The sequence below is a fragment of the Silurus meridionalis genome, chromosome 8 (genome assembly GCF_014805685.1).
Source record: "Silurus meridionalis isolate SWU-2019-XX chromosome 8, ASM1480568v1, whole genome shotgun sequence".
Lineage (NCBI taxonomy): Eukaryota > Metazoa > Chordata > Actinopteri > Siluriformes > Siluridae > Silurus > Silurus meridionalis.
The window spans coordinates 19366202-19386639 of record NC_060891.1 but is presented as its reverse complement, the minus strand read 5'-3'; the positions used below and the strand labels follow the sequence as shown (position 1 = coordinate 19386639).

At 39.1% G+C, this 20438-nt stretch overlaps 1 protein-coding gene across 1 annotated transcript in view; it reads right to left on the bottom strand.

The window, feature by feature from the left end:
- Positions 1 to 20438, bottom strand: part of ttll5 (tubulin tyrosine ligase-like family, member 5) — an 83150-nt gene that overhangs the window by 21783 nt on the left and 40929 nt on the right. The window contains exons 27-30 of the mRNA XM_046854924.1: positions 19253 to 20071; positions 18956 to 19137; positions 14199 to 14320; positions 512 to 683 (exon numbers count right to left, since the gene is read on the bottom strand). Of these exons, the coding sequence (XP_046710880.1) occupies positions 512 to 683; positions 14199 to 14320; positions 18956 to 19137; positions 19253 to 20071 (1295 nt within the window). The remainder of the gene's footprint in view (positions 1 to 511; positions 684 to 14198; positions 14321 to 18955; positions 19138 to 19252; positions 20072 to 20438) is intronic.

The window sequence follows — 20438 nt, the reverse complement described above, 5'->3', positions numbered from 1 at the left end:
CTGGTTCACTGATACTGCTATGACTCACCAGGACGCACTAAGTGCACATTTTCATTCTCTTTCACGCACACACCCATTCACACACGCACACGCACAAAGCACCATTTATCTACTGCAAGTCTTGGTTCATGCAGCTCAGTGATGTTTATAAGTGGAATTGAAAATGGAATCTAAACACTAAACTGTTTGAACCTGCACATTTTTTAACCTGCACACAACTCTTGTTCAGCTTAAGGTGTCCAAAAATGTGAGCCTGATTTCTCCACTTCAGTCATTTTTAGAAGGTTTTGCACATAAAAGACTAAAAAGTAAATGCCATGAATAAAATCCACAATTGTTTTTTAGTTTTTTTTGCAGTTTGATGATGGTTTATACCAAAAAAAGAGTTGAAATATTGATATATGTACATCTCACAAATAAAACAGCTCAGACAGTATAGTAGTTAGCACAATAACTCTTAACAGAGTACATGACTCATTCATTAGCATTAAAAATAGGTTCCTCTACTGACTTGATGTCGAGAGCGGCTCTGGTCCAGTAGCTTCCTGGACTGTAGTTTCTGCTGCTGGAGCTGCTGGATAGTAAACTGGAGCTGATAGCTGCCTAATGTTGGCTGTGAAGGTGTTCCAGTAGCCAAATCATAGCCACTCTGGCACTTTCCATCAGATTCACCCTTACTGTGACTGTTGAAAGAGAAAAAAAGAGTTTTGCTGTGACTTCAACCATAGCATAAAATGTAATAAAGAGTATAACCCATGCTAGTCATATGTCTTCGCTAATGCTATCACTAGGTTCACACTAGTGTATTAAAAATGTTACAGCATTAGCACTGAATATAATTAAATGTATCCAATAATGATTATAACATGATTTATAAAAGCTTTAAAGCTATGTTTATAGTCTTGTGAAACAGACATAAGAAATATGTCTGTCTGATTTGTGAGTATCACTTAGGTCCTTTGAAACAGGGGTCACCACCCACCGGGATGCAGACCTGTACCAGGCAGCACAGAAAAACAAAAACAAAATTCATATTTAATTAATTTTCTTTTTATTTACTTTTGTAGTCTGCATAATGGTTTATTTTGGTGGTGGGGGGAACAACCACTTACGCCAATCTGCTGCTTTCAGCTGCTTTTTTTTTTTCCTGTTCACGAATAAATGAAGAGAACCAGAAGCTAGCTTAAGCAAAGATGCCTACAAACCAAACAATGCTGAAAAGTTTATTGAAAAAAGGGGAAAAGACCAAATAATGAGACAGCAAAAGAATCCAAGATTGTCGGCAAAAAGTTCAGTATTTTTTCCCAGTAACCGTGCCAATATATATATATATATATATATATATATATATATACAGCCTGAATTTACCTTTAAAAGTTTAAATTGGTTATTTAATTGTAATTCAATGGAACATTTATGCAAGAAACTAGTCAGTGTTTCTGTGGCAGCAAAACTGTCATTTGATCAAATTTTGAATCAATAAATAAGCAAATTTAGCACAGAACCACATGACGTTGGTAAAAAAATAAAAAAATAAAATAAATCTTTCTGTTTTAATAAATCCAATAATACAGAAAGTAAGTTACACATCGTCATTGTCAATGTACACGGTACACCTGCAGCCTTGTTTAGCTCAGTCAGTGGCAGAGAAGCATGAGGATCTGTGGCAAGCAGCAGTCTCCCAGAACACACAGCCTCTCTGCTGCCCTGTACAGGACACGCCATATCCCATCAACATCACCGGCTGAATGCCGCGCAAAGTAAACCTTTCAACGGCTTCATGCTTTTGTAAAGCGATTAGCCTGCGTTTGAGCCCAGCTTATAGGAGCCCTTTAAACTTTTCTTCTCATCGCTGTAACTGCAGAATGTCAGAGCAGAACCCTCTGATCAAGGTTAATGCAGCAGTGGTGGAAAAAGCAGCTTTTCAGACAGAATGTATTTAGGACTTTTTAAATGAATAAGCAAAGATAACTTAATGAATGGTCCATGAATTCTTAAAGAAAATAACTACAACACAGTGCTGCTGAATTCTTAAATCTGATATGAATGTCTAAATGTTATCTTCAGCAGTAGTGCTGATTGCAAGATGTTCCAGTAACCCTACTGTTTCTAAGGAAACTTTAGGGAGGGGCAAGTGCAGGGTAGCATATAGCCCAAAAAATAACTAAAAGACTGTATCAAACAGGCCAATCTATAAATATTTCGTATAGACATGATGCATTTTAACAACATAGTACTCTGGGCTTTTATCCATCACACGTTTATTGAAAGGAATCTGTTTCCATTGGAACACGTATTAAGTGGCAGACCGCAAGTTTGTTTAGTCTCTGCCTCGCACTTTAAAATGATTATTAATAACTTAAAAACATACACAACAATGCCAGTAATATAAAAAAAGAAACACTGTAACTACTCACTCCGTGCCGAGAAAGAGATTTGATTTAAGCTTGCATTTAAAAAGGCTAAAGAATCCATAGCCTAGCTTTAGCTGTGTAGCAGCTAACGCTATAGTAAAATATGTAAAATGCTATATAAAATCCTGATAATTCCGCATATCGAGGGAGTAAAAGAATGGTGGAAGAAATAAAGACATTTATTAAAGTATCTTGAAATAAGTAGAAGTTACAGTTACAAAGATCATATCATTAGAAAATTAAATATTAAATAAAAGCACACCCATACACACACACAACTGATTACTCAATTAATCAATATATTAAAAAAAGTGTATTGCATTAATTTGATTTATTCCATTTTATTTTTATAAAATATTATTTCATATATTATTTAACCAAGCGGCACATTTAAAAAAATAGTTTTACATATGTAAACTGTTGATGTTCACAAATGTTAATAATAAAAGTAATTTATTTTTTAATTGTTTCCCCCTAACATATTGAAATTGTCTAAAAAATGCTTTAAAACTATTTTTATTATGTAAATAGTGAAATAGTGTTATTTACTCATTTAAATCGATTTCGTATAGTGTTCTTTGGGTTTTTACTGGGTTGGAAGGGGCGTATCAAAAGGTCGCGAAAATTCGGAACTCGCGACCGGTCTTGGTCCCTAACCCTCGCGAGCTCCGAGGTTCCACTGTATATTAGGGCTGCACAATTAATAAAAAAATGAATCACGATCTCGATTCATACATACATTCGATCTTCTTTTTAAATGACGGCGATTCACGTGCATATATAGTATTTCCCTGTATTCAGATGCTGCATTCACGTGTTCACGTATTTACTTACAACATTCTAAGATGCTATATCAGTCAAACTTACTCACACTGTGTAAAACCAAACCCTATTTATTCCCCAATCAGACCCGATCGTTTCTCTCCTCCCTCGTCCTTATTTGCGGCGTTCTGCTGTCACTCACGTGACGTGTATCAAAGCGGCAGACCCGAATACATTGGTGGATTTAGAGCGGTAACATAACTTGGTGGATTTAGAGCGGTAACATTGGTTTCATTCAAAAGAGAGAAAAAATGAGTGAAAAAATGAGATGCAGCAACGTTGGTAACGGAAAAAGGAGCACATTGCACCGTGTGGAATTTTTTCGGGTTTAAACCTGACGATGATGCGCAACGAGTCGTAATCTGTAAGCAGTGCTTTGGCATTGTGGCAGCCCCGCAAGGTAACACCACCAATCTCTACAACCACCTCAGACGTCACCACAAAATACAGTACGAGTTAGCCATGAAAGACAAGGGAGCCACACCAAAAAATACCAGCCGCCAGACCACACAAACTTCAATAACTCCGACATTACACGGTGCATCCCCATACCCCCAGACCGCCGTGAACCAACATATACCAACAATAACGGACAGTGAGAGTGTGGAAGGTTAAATAGGAGCTGGTGATGAGGGCTAAACGAGCACCATATGTGCGCGATTGTATGTGCGTGGATTCCTGACAGTTAACAAACATGTATGTACATTTTTATAGCATGCCTTCATCAAACAAATCGCAGCAACGCTGTTGTGTAAAAACCTCAAAAACACGTGCATGCACATTCTCATTTATTAACGCACATTATGTACATAAAGAAAATTCTAGCACGATAATATACTGCCGCCATATTGGTTTTCGTTTATCTCGATCATCGGTTATCTCTATGCTTTTTGGCAACCCCCTAGGACATCGACATAACCGGGTTTCACTGCATATATAAAACTTGTGGTAAAAAAAAAAAAAAAACTTTCACATACACTTTTAGATACAGGAAGTTTTCTGCAAGGAGACAATTATCTGAATGGAGTCTCCAGTTTCAGAGCTTTGGAAGAATCATAGTTTTTTAGCCACTTGAAAGTGTTCCAGACAAAGACCTTGAAGCATTCTAGTTCCCCTTCAGGAACTTGAGCTGCGTCAAAAATGCTTTGGGAACACTTCCCCGTAGTCCATGCACTGAATTACGTGTATAATCGTCCAATGGAAAGCGCGGTGTTACTGGCGGGGTGACATCACGACCAGGAAGCATGAAAGCACAGTGAAACCAGCATTAGCTTCTGTTGTTGAAGAAGCACTTGTGTTTGTTTGTCTGGAAAGGTAGGAAAGTTTTTATTTCTTTCAGGATGAAAGCGATCAAAAAGACGAAACACTGCTTTCGTTCCTGCGTTTCTTCTTCACCCCGCTATATAGCACTATAGACAGAGTTCGGGTCTTGCCCGCCCTGGTTCAACAGGGGTGTCCCCTGGTGGTTCCCAAGCGGGCTCTGGTCATGAAAAGTAGACACTTTTTTAAGGAGGGTGGCCATCAGGGTGGCCCCTCCATCAGACAGAGTGTCCGGGTTCTACAACCGGTGCTTCATAGTTCCCAAAAAGAACGGTGGGTTGCGTCTGCTAAACCGCTCACATTTTTGAGACTCAGGTTCAAGATGCTGACCTCGAAGCAGGTTGTGTCCCAAATCAGGGCCGAAGACTGGTTTGTGACCATAGATCTGAAGGATTCCTTCCAGCTCACAGGTAGTTCCTGAGGTTTGATTTTGGGGCCAAAGCTTACCAATATCGGGTCCTCTGTTTAGGCTTGCCCTCTCACCCCTCACCTTCAGAAAGTGTGTGGATGCAGCACTGGCCCCGCTGACGCTTTGGGGCCTCTGCATTCAAAATGATATCGACAATTGGTTAATATTGGCTCAATCAGAGCAACTGGCAGTCCAGCATCGAGATGTCATTCTTGCCCACATAAAGGAATTGGGGTTAAGGCTAAACGGCAACAAGAGTGTGCTTTCTCCATCACAGAGAACCCCTTACTTAGGCGTAGTATGGGATTTGACCCTTATGCGGGAACATTTGTCCCCTGCTCGTGTCGAGTCTATTAGTGTGGTTCCTCTTGGCCTCCTGCACATGAGACCCCTTCAGTGGTGGCTCAAGACACAAGGGGATCGAGGTCACGCAGGCCCTACGTGTCTTAGATGTGTGGAGTAATTCAAGCACTGAGTCATTTTCTCCCAGACCCAAGAAGCCACCATTTGTTGGTCCGTAGGAACAATACTTCAGTGCTTTCCTATATCAACCACCAGGGGGGTCTGCAATCTCGCCTCCTGTACAAGCTGGCACATCAGATCCTCCTGTGGGCCCGAGGGAAGCTGCTCTCCTTGAAGCCAGAGCCTGTTTTTGACTCAAGAGACATCGTACTGCCCCCTCTTGTTTTCACTAACACCCCCAGACCATCTAAGGCTGAATGCAATGGTACAGGTGTGGCCATGGCATACGCTTTACCACTGTTGCGCTGTTCCCGGGAGTTCTGGAAAAAGTCCGTCGGGACAGAGTCCGTCTCCTCCTGGTGGCCCCACGGCAGACCATGGCAGACCATGGTTTGCGGACCTGGTAGCCCTTCTCGAAAACCCTCCCTGGGAGATTCCTTTCAGGAGGACAGGTACAATAATACACCCCCTGCCAGAGCTTTGGAGGCTGAGGCCCCTGAGGAGGCCGCTGGCCTCTCCACCGAGGTGGTAGAGACCATTCTTCAATCCAGAGCTCTCACCACAAAGATGTCGTATGCTGCAAGGTGGCGCCTGTTTACTGCATGGTGTGAACAAAACCACTTAGATACAGTTAACTGCCCAGTCAGTCCAGTAAAGGAATTCCTTCAAGGAAAGTTCACCAAGGATTGGCTCCTTTTACCCTGAAGGTTTACAAGCCCGCCATTGCAGCCTGTCATGCGGGGTAGTCGCTGGGTAAGAACACATTGGTGACATTTTTTCTGCACACCAGCCTCCAGTACGACCTAAAGTGCCTGAATGGGACTTATACATGTAATTCAGAGCATGGACAACAATTTTTACTTTTACGTGTTTTTTTTTTTTTGTTTGTTTGTTTTTTCAGTGTCTGGTCTTATTTGTTTGGTAACACTATATTCTACCAGTCATATTTGTTTTTTCACCACTGAGATGCCGTTTTTATGCGAAAGTTATTCCGAAACATATACAAACAATACACCAACTGAAGTACTGTGACATAAACAGAAGAATAACCATCTAAATTGTAACACTATTGTTTGGTTGGAGCAAAAATGCTTTACGGCATGTTGTTCAGTGGACCCATATATTTCTAAATAAACTGGGATTTGCAGCAGTGGATGCGTTTGTGACTCATTATTACAATAATAATGTAAGTAGTGCATTTTTCATGCATGTTGTTTGTGTGTACTGCATACACAAATTCGCAAATACATTCGTTATACGTTTTCAATTGAAAAACAGTGATCTAAAATTGCTGCTTGAGGCTTAGACCTTTAGAATGATTTTAGTTTATAATTTTTACTCTTAGTCCTTTTTATTTAATCTATTGCTAAACATTGACACCTAAGAACAATGGGATATCGGTTGCACGGGCGCAGCGCTTAAGGCTATGAGGTTAAAAAGCAAGGAAGAGCATTGGAGTGATTAGACCAGAACAGCGTTCTCTCCACTGTTTAAAGATGGTGAGTTTAAATCCTGACATGTCATTGTCATCTATAGCTGAAATTTATGCAGACTACTTTACTCTTGCCTGTCAATCATAGTGATCAAAGCTAATCCGGGGTTTGAGGTCATGTATGCAGACCAGTGGAGATATCCCTTTCCTCTGAGTTTTCTATATTACCCTGTAACTTAAGTGATGAAGGAGAGTTAACTAGTAGATCGAAAATGGAAACACTAAACTGGCAAGAAAAGTGGGGGGAAAAAAGCGATGTGTTGCTTGTTAATAAATATAAAAATAAACATTGTCAGATTGCTGTTGTATAGTAGGAATACAACACTGTGTGATATGATCAGCTTAAAAAAATAATATATATATAAAAAAAAAATTTTTTTAAATGCTTCAGCAGATAGCAGTTCATATCACACCAACACAGTGGTCATTATTTCACTATCGAACCACATCCTGTCCTGTTTAACTCCTCACATGGTAAAGAAAATGTTTAAAGTCTAACATTATTTATTTACTTGAACACACAAAAAGCTACATTTCAATTTAATTAATCCTGAATAGCCATGTGCGCTGCGGGGAAAAAGCACTAAAATAAACAATTCTTTTCAACTTCAAAACAGATCTAAATACAATCACGGAACCAAGCAAATCCAAATTAACCAAACCACAAACAGCCTGCAGTCTGTGCTCCACCTACAGCTATAACTTACCTCCGACAGTGATTGTACAAATTATTCATATTCGGTGTTTACATGTAATAAGCAATGTTTGCTGACACCTACTGTGTGAGTCATGCTCACTGCAAGTATTTCTTCTCATGCACAACTCTAGGAGAAGGAATGCTTAGGGAAATGACATCACCCAGCATCATTCCACGGCTCTAGAGTAATACCTCAAAACACCAAGCTGGTCAATGTGGCTAACATCAGGACATGGAGTGTCAGGGTATTTCCATCAACTATTTATTTTCTTTTTCTCTCGCTTTCTCTGTCTCTCTCCCGCGCTCTTTCAGTTCGGCTTAGAAAAACACGGCCAACAGAAGGTCACGCGACATTGAACGTATTGTTAATAACTGCTAGCCAGAAGGAGAACCTCGCTGAGGGAATTCTGGCAGGTCAAAAGGTCAGAGTCAAGGTCAACACTGTGCAGCGTGGCAAGCAAAAGCAGTCTGAATAAGCACACTGATTTTGAGCGTCACTTTCTTTAAATCTAAAGCTTTTTGTATGCTGAGCTGAGTAAGGTAGGGCAGCAGCTTCCAAGTGTTCAGCCTCTCAGATGTCTACATGGTCTTATTAGTATAATGCTCTTATCCCAAAGCAGAATTTCCCTCAGCATATCCTCAGAGGAAAGTTCTGAACAACTCTGCATATGGGTCTCATTAAGATGAATAGAAACATTTTTATTCAAAAGAAGTCAAGGTTTCATACTGACCTGATTAATTTATTTTTAATAGTTGGCCCACTTCGGCCCCTCATTACTTTGCTATGATTTCAGTGGCTCTGATGTGCGCCTGTAACCATATTAGTGTTCCCAAGATTTTGGGAAATACTGAATCTAGTTAAAGAAAAAAAGAATAAAAAAGAGAGAGAGAGATAGAGAGCAAGAGAAAGAGAGGGAGTGGTGGACACCTGACCTTTCAGTCACATGTGGTTCCTCCCCAATAATTACTTCCCCAAACAATTCTATACAATTATACATAATGCCTCTGGATATGGTAGTAATACATTTTCCCTTCATTTGAACTAGGAGACCCAAATCTGTTCCAGCATGACAATGCTCTTGTGTACAAAGCACACCGATTTACATGGGCTGGACTGGAAGATCTTGAGTTGCCTGCTGTCGCGCTCTGACCCTTTTAAACACTTTTGGGATGATTTGGAATAATAAAGGCACCCTCTTCACCCCTACATCAGTACCTGAATTTAAACCCTTTTGGCTGAATCAGATTACAGGCTCTAATGAAAGGTCTTTCCAGATGAGTGGAGGCTAATGGGAGGTGTTATCCAAAAGTTTAGAGACTAGCACTGTTCACAAGGAAGTACTTTATTTAAAATAGTCCCCTTGAGTAGTAATACAGTGCTCTCAGTGTTCCCACCACTTCTTGAGTATGTCCTGGAAGTCCTCTCTTTGAAGCGTGTCAAGCACCTTCACTGATTCACGCTAAAACTCCGCAATAGTGTCAAAACAGTGACCTTTCAGCTGGATCTTCATCTTCTATAAGAGTTGGGGCTGGGTGGAGGTGAGATCGTGTGGACTGTTCTCCGTTGATCCACATGCACAAGTTGCTGAATGGTCTCAACATTTTCAGGAGGTTGAGCTCGTTGAAGGTCATTCCTGATCTCTCGTCGTCTCCTAGTGATGTTCTTAAGCGTGCCACTCGCACCTCAAACGACTCGTTGCGGCATCACCATATTTTAAACGCATGTCAAATGTCTCTGTGGCAGATTTGCCTGGTTTCATTCAAAATGTCATATTTGCTCTTTGTTCTAACTTCCATGATGAAATCGCAGGCGTGGTAGCGTACGTGGTCAGAATAGCACCAGTAGTCTCAAAACTTTTTGATACCACCTTGCATAAGAGCAAATGGGCACTAAATGTGGAATCGGATGTTTAAAAAAGAACATGAGAATCTTATAGTCAGGTATCTGCTTACTTTGTTCTGTCGGTACAGAGAATTTCAGCAAGGCTTTTAACCAATAAAAAATATTTACTCATACAGTAAAACAAGTAGCAGGAAGGATTTTTCTTTTTTTAGTTGATGCTGACGCTTTTAAGCAAATACGTCAGAAACTATTAGAGTATCACATTGCAAGATTGTTAGTTCAGGCCAAAACTTCTTCAATGTGAGATGTTATGAATAAACCCGTTAATTTGAAGTGAAAGAGCAGGAATCTGTTTAAACCTTTACTCTGTCAGTTGCTCATTCTTAACAAGTAAATCACATTTTGATTCAGTGTGTTTCTGATAAGAAGAGATTTCAGCACAGTAAAGGACACTATACAGGCCTGTTCAGAAATCATGGCACCAGTCATAACAACAAGCAAAACACAAGCGACACAAACATTACAAAAAAACAACATTTTACTAAATGGTCAGAAAAACTAGTTGTCCTTTGGCTTTTATTTTTATAAGAACTAACCTTAAAAAAAAAAAAAAACTATCTTAAACTAATGCATGGGAAAACGTATTTTTCCTTAGCAGCATCTAAAAATGTAACGCATGTAAACATTGTTCGCTTTCACCGACATAAGCAGCAGGATGTTTTGCTTATTCCACTTTCAGATAGGGGTGCTTTTAGAGTCATGTAGCCCTCTACAGTTCTAGATGTGTTTTTTAAATCCTGCATTCTCCAGTATCGAACATGAACTTATACAGGCATCACTAACTGATACTAAAACAAGTTGATGTTGATACAAATAGCATTTTAATATAATTAAATTGTAATGGCAACATCTTGAACCACTACTACATGGTGCACAAAAGAGTTTATAATGTATAATATGAAAGGCAATCTTCTATTATTAATATGCTATTTTACTCATTGAAATGAAGTCAGTGGTGCATTTTACAGTAAAATCCAAACAGCGTTATACTGTAAACCAGACCTCAAACACTTCCAGCTAGTTTAGCAGTATGCTAGTGTTCTAACTCATAAAATACTATGCGTATGAAAAGTCTGATAATTTTTTTCAAAGCAGGAAATGTGGATTGAAAGAGTTTAAATGTTTCTCACCTCACATAATAAGTGGTGTCTAATGATGAATAGCTAACTTTAATATCCACTCTGTTACATGTGTTGTTCGAGGCTCAGACCTTAAATTAAGAACCTTGTGTAGAATAAACTGATTTGCCATATTGCTCCATTCTTAAAAGGGCCACAAACACTATATTGTCAAAAGTATGCGGACACCTGGTCATAAGTTTGGTATTTGCTTTTTGAGCATTGCATCCCACATTAAGTCCCAATTTGCTCTTCTAATTCCCTCCACTTTTCTGGGAGGATGGACGTTTGTGCTTATTTAGGCACAACGGTCTTAGTAAAGTCAGGTACTGATGTAGGTGAGGAGGCCTGGGGTGCATTCAGCATTCCAATTGCAATAACTCAATTAACACTCAAAGAGAAAATTGTATGTCTAAAACAACTTGGATTGGAACTGGACCTGTGAGCACACAATACTAAAACACGGCCATCTAATAACAAAGTGCTGAACATAGGAAGCCCTTCCCGAGAGCGTCTCACAAAATGCAGCACTTTACTGTTACGAGTTACTACAGCAATCATGATGTGTTGTAATCAGATAAGACAAAAGTCTAAGTTTTTAGTCATTAACAGGGAACCATACAGAAGGGAAAGCACCTGATATCCTCTGTAAAACAGCAGTGGATCAGTGATGCTTTGGGGCAGTTTTTTTGGCTGATGTTTCAGCATGCGGATGATTTTAATATTCTGAATTGGATGCCCAGAAATCCAAGTTAAGCATCTGAATATGGAGAACTTTCCTCATGTTTTGACATATTTCAATTTCATTTGCTGACTTAAGTCACCAAAACTAAATATAAAGTCTTAGAGCCTTTTTTTTTCCTTGTGTAAAAAAAAAAAAGTTATGTAGAACTGGAACATCAGCCAAGTTAGAAAAGAAAGTCAACATTATCGTCTAGGCTCCACTCTCTTCTAACTGTACTCCAAAACCTAAATATGCAATAATTATGACATTCCGTTAGAATCCGTAACCCTGCCTATTATTACTGTTCACAAGCGGTACCCAATAACTTACTGGAAATGAATCTCGATAGAAGCCAAGAGCAGAGGCAGCATGATGACCAATCCAAGCAGCTAAAATTACCAAACTATTTCAAAGACTTAACAACATTATCGTTTAAAATGGCTGACATACACCACTGGTTCAATCTAATATCACAGAGTTCGGCAACCAGTCCCATATTCTGCTGATTACTTCACTTAGTTGTCAATTGATCTCACAAATACGAGATGGAACATTAAACCAAGCCAACGGCTGACTTATTTTTCTAAGACTCAATAGAGACAGTATTGAGCTCCAGCAGTGTTCAGGGTTACAGGTACAAATAAATATGAAATTTTGGAATACCTTTGTATAGGTACAACAACAGGTTCTGCGAAAGAAGAGTAAGATTATTAATAACAGTGGGAATATGGTTTGGAATTGCTGACACAGCATACCTGGCAACCCCTGGCGAGCGCAACTTCAAAGGCCCCTTACTCTTTGAAAGGCATCGTGCCTCACCCCCTTGGCTTAAAGAGTCAGTATGCTTAACGGCTTCAGCATGTTTGGCACAGACCACTGGTCCCAAAATGCTGGACATGGAAGGAAGGCTCAGGAAATCAAACATTAAAGACGGAATTAAAGTCAACATAATCAGGCATTCATATCGTAATAACATCGAAAAAAATTGTGCTTTTGAATTTTTTTCTGCATTTGCAGACCTCATCCAAGGTGAGGAGTGGCAACAGCTTGGTTTGGTTTAATTTTGCTCGGTTTGGTGCACAGCAGACAGCAGCCAGTGGAAAGTTCCAGGCAGATGCTGTTCTAAAGAAATGCCACATTTTGACCAGAAATGAACCTTCAAACACAAACAAAAACCTGCTGCCAAGACTTTAAAGGGAAGAAGAGGTCAAGGAAACGACGGCATTCTGCAATCACTGGGGACAGAACGATTAATTATGATGCTAATCTCAACAGTATCGACGACTCCGGGAGAGTCGGCATGGTCCTTAGTGAATACACTCAGCGCGAGTGGAGTAAAAAAGGTGCTTTGGATTAAACACTAATGAGATAAGCAGAAACAGAATATGCCATCAAGGCATTTAACCTTATAAGTTGTGAAAGCCTGTTTTGGATATCTACGCAAGCATGCTGTGAGAAGATTATAAATTCACTACGTCTTTTACTTTCTTTTGTGGAAATAAAAACATTTTTAAAAAAGGAAAAAAAGCCAGACATTCCAAGAATTCCTTGACAGTTCCATACTTAAGGAAAGGGTTGGACTAGAAAAACAGACACAGAGAGATGGGGGCCAAAGTGTCTGAGACATTGTCACCAACCTTTCACTATAAAACAGAGGAAACCACATAAGCTTAACCCTTCCTTTTATTACATGGCACAGTGGGAAGCACTGCATGAACACGTCAAGTGACGCTACTAGATTTCCAGAGTGTGTTACTGCATGCACACAGTCGATGTGTCTATTGTGTTCTAGTCTTTGCTGTTGTGCAAGTTCCAGTACAATTTCTTAGAATTCATGCACATCTTCTACTTCTATGTGAACGTAGGTTGTTAACTTCCTGGCTAATAAAGACAAACACCCTGATGCGAATAGTATTTCCCTTTCTTTAACAGATCATTTATTTTCTCGTTTTGAAGGCGTAGTACCTGCCGAGCAGCCTCACCACTTAAATGACCTCTTTTCCATCAAAAATTAGACTCCCAGCTCTCCTTAAAGATTCTTCCGAGACCATTAAACTGGCCTTTAAGTTTTACTGCCTGTGACCGATTTAGCCAACACAAACTAAGCACCTATAAAATTGTCCAGAAATGAAGCGGAGAAAGCTTACTTGAATTCTAATTTGTCTCGTCAATGAAGCACTTTCAGTTTGTCTTTCTGTAACATGCACTGCATCAAGGCAATCAGGAAACAGGTAGTACGATTAGAATTAGAGGTCTTTCTCGTTGTCAATCTCAACTGCCCTGCAATGAATAAACCACCTTCTACAGCTAATTCTCTGGCAAAACACTAAAAACATTTTCCCCATCACATAAACGATGTGATTGTCATTGCATTATGAAAAAGAACCATATACAGTATATGAATTCTACATGTTGTTATATTAATTTGGGGGATAAAGAAATACATGATGCAACCGGAGAACCCAATTTCACTCCAATTCCAACATTTGCTATGGCAACTAAAACTAATTCGAAACACTTACCCTTTGTTACCTTCCAGACACATTAGTGCCTAAAATGGGTGTATTTGTAATAGTCAAAATACATAAATGTACTATAATGGCACCAAAAACGACACTGGCTTAACGCTACATTACAGCGCTTTTATCGCAAACCTGTAAAAGTTGTGTGAAATAACTTCTGACAACCTAAATGGTCAGGCAGGCAGGCAAAGGTTTAAATATGGCCCCCTCCTCATCCACACACACACACACACACACACACACACACACACACACACACACACACACACACACACACATACCCATACCCAGGTGCACACATAAATGTGTACTAACCTCACAACACCATAGAGGTTCATTCCAGAGTCTTGAGATGTCGATGTTTTGGGCCGAGGACCTGATGTGATGTTCTGCACCCCTCTGCTGAAAACTCCTTTAGTTAAGTTCAGGTTCGTCAACTATGCACAAAAAAAAAAAAAACAGAAAAACAAGTAAAATAAGCAATAATTAAATTGTATATTCCGTTTTGCAATTGATATTTGTATAGTCACTGTCGAAAGCAGTGATCATTCTCATAGCTTGTTTTTTCATGTTATTTAAGATAATTACTTTATTGGTTGAAAGAATGGGAGAAAATAAATATCTGTTCTTATTATCGGCACACAAATACAACAATAATGTCAAACTAACACCACTTTCTAAACTTAGAAATTAGAGGTTATCCAGGAGCCATTAACAGACTTTTAAAGAAAATAAGCAATTACACAGACAGCTAGTCTTTAAGAGCAGGATGTAGTTACACACTTCTCTTGTTTTTTCCCAGTCTAATCATGAACACATACTGTAAACAAACCCCAGGGTCATCAAAAGCACTGGACCAAGACATGGGAAAAGGATGTAATATAGGCAGGAGTGATTAGGCAGTCAGATGAATTAAATGCGCAAATAAAAAGCTTCCAGCAATAAAATGCTGAATTCTGAGATTTTGGAACTACGGCTATATACGTCTTCTGTTCATCCTGCTCCTGTGGAATTGACAAAGCTGTTTATTTTCCCAGAGTTTAAGGCTGGGTTTCTAGACAGGTGGACAGCTTAGCAGTTTGTCTGGTTATCATACCAGAGAAAGGGGAAATATCAGGCATTCCTTGGCGACAGGTGTTTAAGTTAATGCAAGATCTGACAGAGTACAGCCAGGCCTTTGGATCCTCCATGGGTTTGGGGAAAGAGTTTCATATTGAATGCTACAAATACTGTATTAGCTTAAAATCTGCCATCTTTTGTCAATACATGTCACAATCGATGACAAAACACGTGTATGACCTGCAAATGTCATACTCTGTGTATATTCAGTCATACCAATTATACAATTAAACCATGCACACTTTTTTTTTTCTATTTCAAAATGTAGTTCTGAACAGTCAGAGAAAGCATTTTCTTAAACTATATTGTTGGACCTAAAAATATCCCTTGGATTTGGATTAAGACTGTCTGTGGGTCTAATGCTACACTGTAGTGCCTGATCTGTCTCCAGCACAAACTGAAGGAAATTGCTGTCATATTTCAACCACATTACAAACATGCCACATGCCAGCCATGATGACCAACCACAAGTAATGACTTCATTGAAAAGATAAATATATATTGCTTGACTGAGGTCAGAAATGCGAAGTATGTGCCATTTTCAGACCCTTAAATGTTCATTTTATTGGCATACTGACCAAAGATCTAAAGATGTGCACAAGCCATTGACAAGGGTTTCAATTTCTTTTTGTAGGTACAGACTTTATTTAAAAAAAGATATGTCAGTGAAACTATGGTGTTTTTCCAGACCAAAGAATTTGCTCACATAGAAATTGTCTTGAAAAATACTAATCAAGATGGGAGTCTTGAGAATATACTCGAACTGCCTAGTCTGCACTATTTGTAGCTAAATCAAGAGTGGTGGCGGGGTGTGTGTGTGTGTGTGTGGGGGGTGTCTGCATCAGTGTTTGCTTGTGCATGTGTGTCTAAATATGTTTATTATGGCCATCGTGTCTTTCAGGCATAGGTCATGGGCAAGAGTTTAAATCTGATTATAACATTACTACCAGATTGCGCATTACTGCAGAAGTAATCACCACTACGTGGCAAGTAGTTCCCCACTGCACAGCTCATAATATTATGGCCTGACATACTCTTCATACACCCAACATGATGGAAATACTCATGTCTTATCTTACCTTATCTGAATTAATAAATCATTTGTCATGTGGGTTTTTTTTGCGTTGGTCTTTTTTTTTTTTTACAGACAGTTGTAAGCAACGGAAAAATCAGTATTGCACAAGTTTAATGTTCTGGAACATTAGCGAAACCAATTCGTTACTGTTGTCAGTAATGTTATAACAGCTTTAAACAGCTTTACCTTACTTGACTTTTCAAGAAAAAAAAAAAGCAAAGTTTTACTTCAGTGCTAACACTGGATGCTCCATCTAAAATCTCTACCCGAAGAACTCATTAAGTTGAATAGGGTATCTGCGTTACAAGTTCCGGGTTTTAGATGTTACCATAGAAATAATGGCATTAAAATGAACCTTAAAACAGACGTAATGCCCAAGGTAGTTTGGAAAAACATGGCATAAATGGCACTTCTCAAAATTTCCAATGCAAATACCCATCAAAATACCCATCAGCAGATACCCACAGCAAAACACCTAAAAAGTGCAACTGGCTTATCAATCTATGCAATCACCTTAACATTTGTTCATGGTTTCTGATGTGCACTTGTGTTTTTATGCACTATATATTTTTCTTTGTTTTTATACATAAGTCAGCCCCACTCTCTGAATACACCAAACACTATAACGCGCAAGTTTGATTTACATTTAAGTTAATTCTAAACCCAAAATAAAACAGAGCATAAATTTGTCTGTGTGTTTGTCCAGCCCATAAAACTAGGCTGGAAAGTAATGTGCCCGAATGAACTTTCCATGATAAACAAAGCAAACACCTTCTAATGTAACAGTATACATTAGAGTGAAGGAGGAAGGGAAGGCTGAAAATGTGCCGTCTGTGTGGTCTGGTGACACTGCAATGAGGAGAAAGGAAGGGAGGGAATTAGGAGGGAACTCAGCCAGTGGGCTTCCCACTGAAAAAAAAGCTTCAGGGCAGAAATGATAGAAGAGAATAAAACACACACACACACACACACACACACACACACACACACACACACACACCAGTGCTCTTACTCCCTCACTTGGTGCCAATTTGCCACATTCTTCTATTTATAAGCATCAATTACTCAGAAAAAAAAACCCTGCCTGCCTGTTAAATATCAACACAAAGCACCTCTGCTGTAGAGCATCTGATAATGAGACCTCACACAAAGCTTTGAATCTTCCACCAGCATCCATGCTGTACCCTTCAGTACCCTCTCTGCTACTTGGCTCTGCTTAGGCACCAACAAAGCCATCAAATGTTAATAACAAAAAATCTCTGCTACTGTTTGTTCTAATGATACTATGAACATTAACTATTAACTATGAACAAGCACCTTCTGATGTACACACAATACAATCCTAATCCCAATATATATACAGTATATGTAGGTAGGTATGTATGCATGTGTATATATATATATATATATATATATATATATATATATATATATATATATATATATATATATATATATAGGTATGTATGTATGTACAGTGGAACCTCGGAGCTCACGAGGGTTATGGACCAAGACCGGTCGCGAGTTCCGAATTCTCGCGACCTTTTGATACGCCCCTTCCAACCCAGTAAAAACCTAAAGAACACTATACGAAATCGATTTCAATGAGTAAATAACACTATTTCACTCCATAACACTTAATTATTAGACTATTTTAACAATACTTCATGTAATCTAACAGCAATTACAATGCTTAATTAAAAAAAATAAAGTACAGTAAAGTATGCAGTAGAGAAGTACAGAAAATACAGTAATGGGTACTCACTTTATATAGTATGCTGAAGTGTGTTTTAATGACCTTGATTAGAAATGTTAAAACTAGCGTTTTGAGCAGCTCGCGGTTGCTCACGAGCCGATCTGAATGAGAGTCGCCGGTCGGAATGAAAGTCGCGAGCATGCGAGGTCATAGCGCTGAGGCCATGACTCCGAGGTTCCACTGTATATATATATATATATATATATATATATATATATATATATATATATATATATATATATATAATTAATTGTTGTTATTATTATTATAATTATAGCATATATCAAGTATTAAAATATACAACATGCAGGTATGCTCAATGATCAGGCATAATAATAAAACTAACAGCCTAATATTGTGTAATAACTTGTGGTCCCCCTTTTTGCAGTCCTGACCTGTCGAGCATTACCAGCATTAACTTCTTCAGTAGGTTGATCTACAGGAGCTCCTCCGTTTGATCGGACCACACAGTTTGACAATTACCCTGTCGCCGGTTTACCACTGTTCCTTCCTTGGACCACTTTTGATAGACACTGACCACTACAGAACCCTCACAAGAGCTGCAGTTTCAAAACCTTACGCTTGCCCATTTTTTCTGCTTCTAAAACATCAACTCTGAGGACAAAATGTTCACTTGCTGCCAAATAAATCCCACCCACTAACAGGTGCCATGATGAAGAGATAATCAGTGTCTTCACAGGACAAAATGTTACAGTGTCACAGTGATATTCGGTGTATATCATTCACACACACACACACACACACACACACACACACACACACACACACACACATATATATATATATATATATATATATATATATATATATATATATAATTATGCCATGCTTTTACCCATTTGGAGTTACATTTAGTGTTATTATATTCCATTAATATTATCACGTTATTGCATCTATAAACAGTCATCCCTTCTCTTGTTTCTCCAAATTAACAAGTTAGGTTACTGAGCAACCTGAGGGTGCAGAGTCTTGTCCTAAAAACATGCTGGCAGTTATAAGACGTTAAAATGTCCTTTTGCACAAATTTACTTCAATGTGGAAAAGTAGAAATCCCTGTGAATGAGCTGTTACTATAGAAAAGAGAAGTCCCCAGGCACTTACATGCTGTGTAAGGAGACTAATGTGGCTGGAGGTGGTGTATTGGCGAGCTGCTTGTTTCTCTACTAATTTCTTCAGGGCAGCCACTATAGCCTGCTGATTTGACTGGGCCTGGGCTGAGAGCGAATCTGGCTCCTTCAACACTGCAGCAGAAGCAGGTCTGGACTTACTGGCCTTATTACTCACTGAAAAACAAGCATAGAAGAAAGTAGGTTTAAAAGCCTTTTCGTTGTGAAATTACTAAATGGGGCCTTCTGAGGGGGAAAAAAAAACATTTTTGTGTAGCCCAGTGATCATTACCTTGCACTGCAGAAGAAGGCCACAATACTTTCCGACTGTACATGTTTGTGCTATGGGTACTGGAAGATGAAACACCACTAGCAATCAGTTGTACAGCCTGTGATGTCGGGGTTTGTTGTAGCACATCAGGAGTTGATGTCGGTGAACATGAATCTGAAGAAGCCCACATTACCCGCGTAGGCCGCACAGAATGTGTGGATGAAGATGATAAAGTAGTTTGTAGTTTGCTTTGGGATTCAGCATGCAGGTGTGGGGGAGGATGGATATAAGGAGGAGGTTGAGTCTGGGGCTGAGCTTCAGGTTGAGATCGTGGAAAGAGCTGCTGCAGGCGAATATGCTCACAGTCTAGGACTGCACGATAAGATGAAATGTGCTGAGAACCCTGGGCCCTGACTTGCCATTTATAACTTTTTGCACTTTCAGGCTGCTTATTGATATCTTTCATGTTTTTTGACGCTTCATCAATATTTCCAACAAGAGCCACGTTGGATTTTTTACTCCAAAGTTCTCCATCGTGTAAGCCTCTTGCTCTGCTTTCATTTGTTCGAATCTCTAGGGCTGTTAAGGCCTCAGGCTGACCCTCTGTCACTGCAATTCCATTTTGAATTTTGTTGTTTTTGTGTTCACCGTTATTTAATGTTCTATATTTGTCACTATTTTGGATTGTGTTACTATGGCTGTTCATGTTCACAGTTATACTGCTTTTGTTGTATCCTGGTCTGGAAACACTCTCTTTGATTTCTTCGATTTTTGGTGAGTCGGCCTTGGCAGTCAGCAACAATCCTGAAGCACTAACGTCTTCTCTGGCGTTTAACACAGCTGGATTGAGAGAAAAATAATAAATAGGCCCCAGTATAGATTAGTGATAACACTGTGATTATTCTAGCATACACTTTTAAAAACCTCAAACCAGGCATTGCATACTTATATACTTTAAAAGTGACATCCTTCACTTCCTTTATGCTACTAAATGAAACTAAGAAATATGCCATCTGTTAAACACAATGACAACTACTGTATTTTTCGGACCATAAGCCGCTACTTTTTTCCCACATTTTGAACCCTGTGGCTTAAACAATGAAGCGGCTTATTTATAAATTTTTCCCGGGTTTTTCTTGGTTTCACTAACTTCAAGCCAAAAAACTGAGCCCCATAACATTAGACCAATAAAATGTCCGAACGAAAA